We start from the raw sequence: 11,106 nt of genomic DNA on the forward strand, positions 1-11,106 counted from the left end.
CAAGACCCTGGAGCCAGCCATTCCTCAGCACAGGCTCTAGTTCTACTTCCTACTGGCCTTAGGCGGGTTACTTGACCCCTCCAGGTTCCAGCTCTCTTGCCTCAAAGTGAAGCTGTTCAGTCCTGTGTCTAATGTTGTGAGCATGCAGTGAGACACTATGAGTCACAGTGACCTCAGGCTCTAGCACCCTTAAGTAAGTGCCTGAGCCCTGATCTCATGTTTATTTATCACCGTGTACTTTCCATGGTACCACCTCATTGACTGTCTTGTTTGATCCCATGAGAAAGATTGCACAGATGCTAAATTAGATCCACTTTTCAGATGAGAAGACTGAGACCCTATAACACGTAGGGGCCCATCCAGGGTCACTTGTGAGGAGAAGAGATGAAATCAGAATCCAGTCTCAACTGTCTTCTCAATACTATTATCCCTAGCTGCAGTAGAAGGCTAGATTGTAAACTCGTCAATTGGTTCCCATGTCAAATAGGGAGATGAGAGGCATGAGAAGCGCAGTACAACCATCTGTGTGTTTAATTTTTAAACCCTAGGTGGTACCTCTATATAACCCCTGCTGTACAAGCCCTGTGGGCAGAGTCTGTGTTTAGCAAGACATTTTCTGGCCTTGTAACAGGCAAGTGTGAGACCTGCCTTCAAAAACCTGAGTCCTGCACCGTACTTGATGCCAGCAGGACCCAAGAAATGATGTATAGGAAGTGTTATGTCACAGGAACAGTAGAGTATGGCTGGCTAAATGAAATGTACACTGGCCAGGAAGTCGGTGGCTTGAATTTAAGTTCTGGCTCTGTGATCCTTAGTTTCCTTATTTGTAAAAAGCCACTGATAGACCTCTGGACCTGGTTACCTCACAAGGTCTCATTAGCACATTTGTATAATTTCTTTATCAGATCTTTGGCTTATTTTTTTCTCTCATTAGCCTCTACTCTTTCTCCCAAATTGAGCGGTTTTGTTAACTTCCATTATTAAGGTTAATAATTCTTGAAAAAGTACCTTAATGGTACTCTGTGATCTTATCCTGAGGTAGGGTGGTAGAGCCCTGAATATGGCAGTTATAGTGGTACTATGACAAAGGGATCAGAAGCAAGAGTCTGAGTCCACATACCTGGGTTCAAACTCCAGCTCTAAACTACTCTGGAGTTAGCTGGGATATCTGTTCACATCAGTTTTCTCAACTGTAAAATGGGTTCAATTATGGTGCCTATTTCATTTGATTATTATGAAGATTAAATGAGATAATGTAAACTGCTACATACCGTTAGCACATAGTAAGTAATCAGTACATGTTGTATATTATTATAATTGTTGCCTCTTTTCTAGATAACTCTAAGCTAAGATTATGTGAAACCAAAAGTGTTCCAGCCAAGAAAAGCTGTGAAATTTTGTTGAGTTACTCAACAGATCAGCAAAGATCTAGGATGAGAACCCACATCACTTGACATAAGTGAGCATTAGTCTATACTTCTGGTATCCTGGAACAGTTGACATCTGTACACAAAGTGCAGAACTTACAGATGAAGACTGCCAAGAACTGATTGACAGAGCAGGAAGTATGAGGCAGTAGAGTTTTAGTGGCTAAGAGGACAGACCTGGAGCTAAATTCTCAAACCTGAGTGACCTTGGGCAAGTTACTTTAGTCTGTGATTCAGTTTTCTTACCTGGAAGGCAGGAATGATAATAATACTTAACTCACAGACTTATACATGTTCTGAGCTCTGTATAGCTTGTTTAGAACATTGCCAGGCACTTAGTAAGCATCCAGGGCCTGTCAGCTATTTTCATTAGGTACCCATCTTGTGGCTTCTAGTGCATTGCTCCCCCTGGGAAGAACTCCTAGCTTCCTCATGTCCATCCTCTTGTTCTTCCAAGCTTTTGTTTGTCTTGGCTGAGCTGCCTAGGGCCCTCTGAAAATGCTTGCTGGCTGATGTTCCCATGTTCTCTCATAGCAGTAATCACCTCCACATGGCCTTAATACTTTTCCAAGCCTTTATCTACCTCTTGGATTAGGTGCTGTCCTCAGGCTCCTCATGAGGCTGGGAGAGGAAACAAGGGCCTGTGTTACATAGGAAGAAACTGCAGCTCCAAAAGGGGAGGCATCTTGCTTGGTGCCACACAGACTGTGACCAAACTGGGACTGGAAGCCAGGCCCCTGCCAGAGCTCTTTTACTGCCCTGTACCTCAGGGATAGAGTGACAGAACACAGAAAAACTACATTTCTGACCAGCAGCGATCTAGAACATAGCCTGGATTTCAGACATAGATAGCTACCTCCCTCTAGGGTCTTGGCAGCCTGTCATCCTCAGCTCTCAGAAGAAGGGTATTCATTGAGTGTACTTTCTGAGGTGGAAGCATGTGCTAGTGGGAGAGGAGCCTGGGGGAACCCTGGTCTGGGTGGAGGGACAGGGAACCTGTGAATATAAATCCCTAAGTTCATCATGAAAAAGAGTAGGCACTCTGCCTATGCTAACTCACAAACACCATACTACATGTACGCACGCATACCCTTCCCCTGGGGCTAATCATGGTTGAACCTTACTCCAAAGAGCAGTTCCCAAAAGATCACTTCTAGGTCAGACTAGTAGAAGTCTGAAAGAAAGAGACCTGCTGAGCCAGACTTAGAAGAGCAGGGACATGACTTGGGTTTATTAAGGTAGGGAATGAGGGAGTCACGTTGGAGATGAATAGACAGAAAAGGAAGCAAGAAGCCAAAAAATACACGAGAATGGGATAGAGGATTTTGTGTTGGAGTGGTCTGAAAGCCTAGGGGATATTTGAGATGCCCTCTTCCTTAACCCTTCCCTCTACCTTCCTGTCTCCCAAATAGACTCCTTCTTGTTTCCACACAGGGCTTCATCAGGCTGGACATGTCTGAGTTCCAGGAGCGGCATGAGGTAAGTGAGAGTCCCTGGTGAAGTGTGATTTGGAGGGCCTCTCAATCAACATGACTCTGCCTGGATATTTTTTTGTTCCTTGTCATTTAGACCTGCGATAATTCCAGCAGCCTTAGGATTTGTCCTTTGGGGGCATACGTGTGCAAGAGGATCACTGGTCTATTTTACATAGGACTTGCTCTAAGAAATAAACAGAGAGAAGATCTCTAGGCTCTCCCATGGCAGCATTCCTATCACCCCAAAGAAAGTCCGACTATCCTTGTGGATACAGGCAGTCTTAATGAATGAAGCCATTTTCCTGTGCATGCCCATATGAAAAGCTAAAAAGTATAGAAAGGCCTTCCCAATATGTTCCCTTCCTTCTTCCAGGTGGCCAAGTTTATTGGGTCCCCACCAGGCTATATTGGCCATGAAGAGGGTGGCCAGCTGACCAAGAAGCTGAAGCAGTGCCCCAACGCTGTGGTGCTCTTTGACGAGGTGGACAAGGCCCATCCAGATGTGCTCACCATCATGCTGCAGCTGTTTGATGAGGTGAAAGTCACTTTGGACTGGGATGGAGTAGGGGATACCTGGAGGTATTGGGGCGCTGTGAACAATAAGAATCAAGGGCCCAGAGGCCTTGTCTGATCCCTCCTCCGCTTGCTATTTCCACATGTGTATGTTCAGTCACTTAGCAGATGTGGTTTTGTCCCCTTTCTGGACCAGGGCCCAGGGTGGGCCCTCGAGGGCAGACCAGCACTACCCAAGAATTGGAATTTCGTAGTTGCCCGGGCTACCTTCTAGAGAGACATGGAGCAGAGGTGCCAGGACAGACTTGAATTTTTAGTTCCCACTCTGTTCCATCTCTGTGCATCAGCGCCTTGACAAACAAGGAGACTGGATCCAAGATAAGCTTCAAGAACCTTTCTGGCTCATGGAGCCCTTCTCTTCCAAGGAGCTCTAGGCTTGTCACAAACTAGACAGCCTCCTTCTGATGGGGTGAGCTCTAAATGAGAAGAACTCCCTTCTTTATCAGCACATTCTGGGTACTAGGCTTGTTCCAAAGTTGTCATTGCTAACCATCACAATAGATAGGCAGAATAGAAACTGTCTTCATTTTTTACAGAAGAAACTGAGGTTCAGAGAGGTTGTAAATGTCTTGCCCATGGCATGGAGCTACTGTGCAGAGGAACCCCATTTGGGCCACAGATACATTTGATTCCAGAGCCCCAGTTCTCCCTCTCTGTATACTCCTTACTTCAAGCAGAGGACAGAGACTTAGGATCATAGGAGGGGTTGACTTCCTCAGGGGCCCTGCAGAACTGGATACAAGCCTTCTCTTCTGCTCCCACACAGGAGCTATTCTAGCCAAGACATGTCCAGATGGAGTCCAGCCTACCTTTCCACTTAGCCCCATCCAGCCCTGTGACAATAGGAAGGGTTTTTGCTTCCCATGTTGCAAGTGTGCTCAATGAGGTTTAGTAAGAAGGGACTCCTCCTGGACCAAGTAGCACACCAGGTACCAAGCCAGGAAGACTCAGATCCAATATCCCCACAACTACCCATCCCCTTCCCCACCTGGCCCAGCATCCTTGTCCCTGCCCCAGTTTTTTTTTTTTTTTTTTTTTTTTTTTTTTCCTGCCCCAGTTTTATTGCTGTCTTCCTAGCCCCCTAGCTGTTCCCTGTTCCCAGACTAGCCACTGAGGAATGAAGGTGGGGCCTCAAAAGGTCATAGATTCAGTTACCGATACCAGTGCTCTGAGACTTTCCATCTTGTTCCAATCTCTTGTTGGAATTCAAGTATACAGCTATAGACCAGACCCAGTCCTGCTCTCTGGGAGCTCCCTGCCTAGTAGATGGGTGGAAAGGAGACATGATAATAGTTGATATTTTTGACTTTATGTGCCAAGCACTGTTCTAAAACATTCACTCATATAAATTCATCGAATCCTCCCAGCCTGTGAGGATGGTTATTATTATTGCCTCTGTGTAAGAGATGGAAACTGAAGTAAAATGAGAGAAGTGAGTGGCCTATGGGCATGCAGCTGGGAAGAGACAGTCCAGGCTTGGAGCCCAGGCAGTCCAATTCAGAGCCTGCAGCTTCAGTAATAACTACCACGCAGCTATAGCCAGAAGAGAGAGATAGGTCTGCAGGGAAGCCTTCACAGGAATGGAGGGCTTAGCTCAAAGAGTATGGGCACTGCAGCTTCTGACATCTCTGCAAAGGAGCTTCTCATGGCCTCCTTGGCCCAGAAAGAGTGAAGGGAGCTTTGACTGAGAAACACAAGTACCACCTTAAACTTGTTACCGCCTCTATATGTAAGCCCTCCCCCCACACACACCCGCCCCCGCTTCCCCTGCTGCTGTCCTTCCACTGGCTTACCTTTTGGGAGTCATAATTCCTTCCTCTAGCCCCCACCAGCCTACTGCCATTTCTGAAGTTTATGCCCTTTGTTCCATTGACCAAAGCTACCATCCAAGATTACTTAGCCAGATTTATGCTTATAGGCTTCTTATGGACCAAGACCTTGTATTACCTACTCCAACCATTCCCAGAGCCCACAAAGTCAAGGGAAATGCTCTGTTGAGTAACTTAATTCAACAGTAATTCAGCATACCTTCCAAGGATAAATAAGGAGGTTCTAGATGAACCTCCTTATTGGAGGAGGGCAGAATGGAGAAGGGCTGGCAGCAGACACCCACTGTGCAGAAGCATAGGGGCACAAGGCATCCTGGCCTGTCCAGGGAGCTCTAGCTGCTCAGTACCGCTCGACTGCAAAAGGGAAGGAAGAGCAGAACAGTAGAGGTGAGTGGGTAAGGTGAGCAGGGGCTAGTTATGACCCCAGGCAAAGGAGTGTGGGTTTACTTGTTAGATTGTAGGAGTCTTTAAAGATTTTGAACAAGGGGACACCTGAGTGGCTCAGTGGTTGGGCATCTACCTTCGGCTCACAGCGTGATCCCGGGGTCCTGAGATCGAATCCTGCATGAGGCTTCCCACAGGGAGCCTGCTTGTGTCTGCCTGTGTCTCTGCCTCTCTCTGTCTCTCGTGAGTAAATAAATAAAATCTTAAAAAAAAAGTTCTCATTTAAATAATAATAAAATAAAGATTTCGAGCAAGAAAGAAACATGACCAGATGCTCACTTTATAAAGATACTGTAGGCAGCAGTGAGAGAATGGACTGGAAAGAAGAGGGGGAGCAGCAAGAAGGCTGTTGAAGTATCCAGGCTAGATGGCTGCTCTAAAGCAGGGCTACAGGCTGGCCAGAACTCCCCAAAGGCCGACCTTGCAGGGCTCAGTGATTGAACATGAGGGGAGATGGAGGAGTTGGGGGTAGCCAGCTATAGGATTTCTGGCCTGGGTGACTAGATGGCCGCTGTCACCATCAGCTGAGGCGGACAAGGAGGACAAGCAGGAAACTGGCGAGGAAGATGAGGAACTGAGGTTTGAAAATGGCTGAAAATGAGATACCTAAGGGACAGACTAGGTAGAGGTGTCCAAGAGGCCAGCCATCAGTTGGAGCAGTCTATAGCATAGGACTGATCTAGACTAGAGGCAGAGATTCAGGAATGCATCAGCACAGATAGGGAAGGCTGAGATCTCTCAAGTAGGGGGTATATAGTATGCAGAGAAGAAGAGAGAACTAACACAGAGGCTTGTGACCAATATATCAGGAAAGGCAGAGAGGGAATGTGGTTCAGTGTGGAGCGAGAGGACTCAACAGTCTCTGCCTCAGTGTTCATGAATGAGTGGGAGAGACCAGCAGCAAAAAGCCCTCCAGCGTACTGTGGTACATGCTGCACTAGGATAAGTTGCAATGCCAGGAGTTGTCAGGGCACCAGATCCAGTCTGAGGACATGAAGGAAGCCCCCCATTCCCACCCAGCCCTGTTCTCCCAAGCCTGGTCCCAGAGAAGCAGGAGTCCTCATGCTCTCACCAAGTAGAACTAATGACTTCAGAGCCTGCTGTGCAGGGCAGAAGTCCCAGGAGGACACTAGCCCCTGGGGAGCCTACCTCTGTACCTCCCTTTAAGTATGGAAGCAGTGGGAAAGCAGCTCCTATAACTCTGGGTTGGGTAACATTCACACCCTCCCAGTTACTGCTGGGACGTGGAACAGTGGCAGCTCCTTCTTTGAGATACATCTCTACTGCCAAGGACTCTGAAGAGGAGGAGACATGAGCACTGTGAAAGTCATCCTTTGGGTTAGTCATATACTGTATCTGCTCCCCTCACCTACCTGAGACCCATTCTCAGGCTCAGTTAAAAGCAGGGTTTTGATCCTGGAATGAAATTGCCTAGTTCTTGTTCTGGCCACTATAGCAGGATGTGTACTCAGTCCTCGGGGATGAACTCTGCGAAGAGTGTCATATGCACACATTTGGACGTGTCACACACACACACACACACACACACACGTAACTCATAATCAGGAAAGCCAATGGCAAAAGCTCAAGAACATCCACTTGCACCCTTGCCTTCCTTTCTTCCCACCCCAGCGTAGGGTTGTGGAAAGTAATCAGAACCTGGACCATAGGGCCCCTTCTGAATTGATCCCCTTGGAGTTAACACTTTCTAAGAGGCCTGAGGGGCACCTGGGTGGCTTAGTTGGTTAAGTATCTGACTCTTGATTTTGGCTCAGATCATGATCTCAGGCTTGGGATCAAGGCCCATGTTGAGCTCCATGTCGGGTTCTGTGCTCAGTGGGGAGTCTGCTTGAGGATATTTGTCTCTCCCTTAAATTAAATAATTAAATCTAAGAGGCCTGTGCCAAGGGCCAGTATAAAGCAAGGCTAAAAAGCACCAGGTACCATGCCCCGCATAGAGTAGGTACTAAGTTAATGCACATTCCTTCCCCTTTTGCCTATGAGGGCCAGAGCTGATCTGCCATTGGCTTTAGAAGCAAGCGCTGAGCCTGAGTCAGGTCCATACTACCAGGGAAAGGGAAATGCTTGAGGTGGACTAGTTACCAGCTGAGGTTGAGGCAGGCAGGAGCCGACAGGTTGGGGTCAGTGACCTGTCCCCAGAACCATGCTCCCTGTGCTTTGTGGGAGGGGTGCAGTGGTGCACAGAGAACACTCAGCAGGGCTCTGGTGGTAGAAGTAGAAGTGCCATGTTGGTGTCCACTGTTGTTACTACCATCAGTTCTGCTCAGCAAGACCCTGACCATTGCTTTCATCATATAGGACTGTAAAGTACTGTTATACAGTGATGGACTTGTTTGCTGAGTAGATGCAGCTTCTTGCCTGGAACTGAGTGGCCCCAGATAGCTATACTTCTCATTCTTCTGTCTCTTCTCTCTGCTCTTGCTTCTTTTCTTTTTCTTTGATGCATCTGTCTCCACTATAGATCCTTTCTTTTGTCTGTGTCACTTCTAGAAAGAGCTCAAGATTCCAAGGAATCTTCCCACATTGGTTAAAGGAGGAGCCTTATTTTCTGTCCATCTCTGTCAGGCAAAAGGATGGCTTTAAAGTTGCAGAGATGGCATACCTGCAACATACCTCCTAATAACAGTTCAGAACATTTGCACAGCTTAGCTAACTAAGGATTTTTAACCAACATGACCATATTAGTCTTCACAGTGGCCCTATAAAATACTCTCCTCTGAACTCCTGGGCTTCCCCTTATAACACTTAACTCACTGAATTGTCATTGCTGGTTTCTTGAGTGTATTTTTTTTTTTTTTTTAAGGAGCCTGTTGAAGGCTCAGTGAGGCCCTGGTGCCCCAACACAGAGCCTGGCCCAGACTGGCCTCCAAGAGAATGTGTTGGATGGATGCCTGTTTAATCAGTTGACTTTTGGGGTGCCAGAGATGAACTGGGGACCCTGACTGATGACAGAGATGTAGTCTTGACTCTTGACTGGAGGCACTCTCAGCAGATAGAATGGTTACAGCCCAGGGCAATGAGAACCAGGAGGAGTGAGCAGCCGGCAGTTCTGAGCCAGGGGTTCTGGGGAGACCTCCTGGAAGAGGTACCCAGGCTCAACACTCTCTGACTGTGCAGTCACTGTTCTTTCCCAGGGCCGGCTGACAGATGGAAAAGGGAAGACCATTGACTGCAAGGATGCCATCTTCATCATGACCTCCAATGTGGCCAGCGACGAGATTGCACAGCATGCACTACAGCTGAGGCAGGAAGCTTTGGAGATGAGCCATAACCGTATTGCCGAAAACCTTGGTATGGCACATGGCCTGAGCTGTCTGGGCATCTGGGCAAGTGCTCAGACCATCAGCACATCTCCTAGGGGCAAGGATGATATCAGGCAGGAGGCCACATCTATCACCTTTTTATTTAGAAATGAACCTTCCAACCCCTCTTCCAAGTCAGAACTCAGGTCTTGGTCCTGACTGTTGTTCCCTTCCTTCCCTCCCTCACACAACTCCTACCCTAAGGAACCCTCAGGCTTTGTATTTGTAGCACATAGAACTGGAAGGGCTTCAGGAAGTGCCCAGTCCCATGCTCTCGCCATTCAAGTGGAGACTAGGCTGAGGTTTAGAGAGCCTGAGGTCCTGACCAGGATCACACAGACCATCAGGGGCAGGACAAAAGGTCTTTTTATGAATGGGGGCTGGAGGCAGGCACAATTCCCAGAGCTCCTTAGGTATGAGAGTAGGCAGTTTATGATTCTTTTTCCACAGGGGATGTCCAGATTAATGACAAGATTACCATCTCAAAGAACTTCAAGGAGAATGTGATACGCCCCATCCTGAAAGTAAGATGTCTTTGTCCTTCCTACTGGAGTGTCCAGTGGGAAGATCCCTTAGCCATCCTTAGTCTTCCTCACTGGGGTCTAGTAATTCCCTTCTGGGTCACAGAGCTCACCCACCCCTAACCTGGCCTTGCAGGCTCACTTCCGGAGGGATGAGTTTCTGGGAAGAATCAACGAGATTGTCTACTTCCTCCCCTTCTGCCACTCGGAGCTCATCCAACTTGTCAACAAGGAGCTGAACTTCTGGGCCAAGAGAGTAAGAGCAGGAACTTCCCCTGGGCGGGGTTGGGAGTATCAGCTGCCTAGAAGCATGGAGCACAGTGGTGCGGGCGGGTGACCCTGGTGGCACACAATCACTCATAGTCCCAGGCCTCAGGCCAGAGTGGTGAGAGGTGGAAACACTGGGCCACATGCAGGTATGCTCCTATCTGACCTGTCTCAGGCCAAGCAAAGGCACAACATCACGCTGCTCTGGGACCGTGAGGTGGCAGATGTGTTGGTCGACGGCTACAATGTGCACTATGGCGCCCGCTCCATCAAGCATGAGGTGAGCACAGGAGCCAGAGAGAAGTAAGGCACCTCCCTCCCTAGTGCCCCAGCCCCATCCTAGGCTCCCAGCCTGGAATAGTCCATACTCAGAGGAGATGCCCCTCAGAACCAAAACCAGATAAAAGTAAAACTCCATTCTGGAGAATAACCAAGTATGAACCCCTGCCAGAAGTGAGGAACTGAGTTAGGAACCTCAGAAACTGACATCATTGAGTCTTTAGCATAGTCCTGCAAGCTGTGTGTTGTTAGCCCCACTTTGCAGAGGGGGAAACTAAAGCTCAGACTTTAGTCTCTTCTGACTTGCCCTAGCAGTAAGTGACAGAGCCTGGGCTTCAGCCCCAGGCCACAATAAGGATGACCATTTCACCTGTCACCTACAGGTAGAGCGCCGTGTGGTGAACCAACTGGCAGCCGCCTATGAACAAGATCTGCTACCTGGGGGCTGTACCCTGCGCATCACTGTGGAGGACTCAGACAAACAACTGCTCAAGAGCCCTGAACTGCCCTCACCCCAGGCTGAGAAGCGTCCCCCCAAGCTGCGGCTAGAGATCATCGACAAGGACAGCAAGACCCACAAACTGGACATCCGGGCACCACTACACCCTGAGAAGGTGTGCCACAACCTCTAGCTTCTACCTACTTGCCTATATGTGCCCTCAACATCCAATAAAGGCCCCTCGGCTGTGGCATGGCAACTGACCTATCTTCCCCTCATGCCCTTTTCATCCTCTCCACCCAGCCTGAGGCCTTTTCACCTCCTCATAGCCCCTGGAAGACCTCAGCCTCAAAGTCAAAAATAGGGATGTGGCCCTCCCATAAACCCTTTGTTTTGGGTCCAGAACTTGCTAACAGGCCTCCAAGAGAGGAGCTGCCTCCTCACCCCCTTCAAAGCAGGGAGGAGAAGGAGGTCCCATGTCCTATCCTTCAGCATGATCCCTATGGCCTGTAGTCTCTGGGACTTTATC

General features: G+C 48.4%; 1 protein-coding gene across 5 annotated transcripts in view; it reads left to right on the forward strand.

The window, feature by feature from the left end:
- Positions 1 to 10,840, forward strand: part of CLPB (caseinolytic mitochondrial matrix peptidase chaperone subunit B) — a 142,049-nt gene extending 131,209 nt beyond the window's left edge. For 2 of the 5 annotated variants that reach the window (XM_025459138.3, XM_025459139.3), the window contains 7 exons: positions 2,862 to 2,906; positions 3,276 to 3,437; positions 8,904 to 9,060; positions 9,522 to 9,595; positions 9,729 to 9,848; positions 10,035 to 10,139; positions 10,522 to 10,840. In XM_025459138.3, coding sequence (XP_025314923.1) covers positions 2,862 to 2,906; positions 3,276 to 3,437; positions 8,904 to 9,060; positions 9,522 to 9,595; positions 9,729 to 9,848; positions 10,035 to 10,139; positions 10,522 to 10,770 — 912 coding nt within the window. In that variant the 3' untranslated portion in view covers positions 10,771 to 10,840. Of the gene's footprint in view, positions 1 to 2,861; positions 2,907 to 3,275; positions 3,438 to 8,903; positions 9,061 to 9,521; positions 9,596 to 9,728; positions 9,849 to 10,008; positions 10,140 to 10,521 lie in introns of all 5 variants that reach the window. The other 3 variants (XM_025459140.3, XM_035703750.2, XM_025459142.3) reach the window with 2 other exon arrangements.
- The last annotated feature ends 266 nt before the right edge of the window (positions 10,841 to 11,106 follow it).

Source organism: Canis lupus, chromosome 21, assembly GCF_003254725.2.
Source record: "Canis lupus dingo isolate Sandy chromosome 21, ASM325472v2, whole genome shotgun sequence".
NCBI lineage: Eukaryota > Metazoa > Chordata > Mammalia > Carnivora > Canidae > Canis > Canis lupus.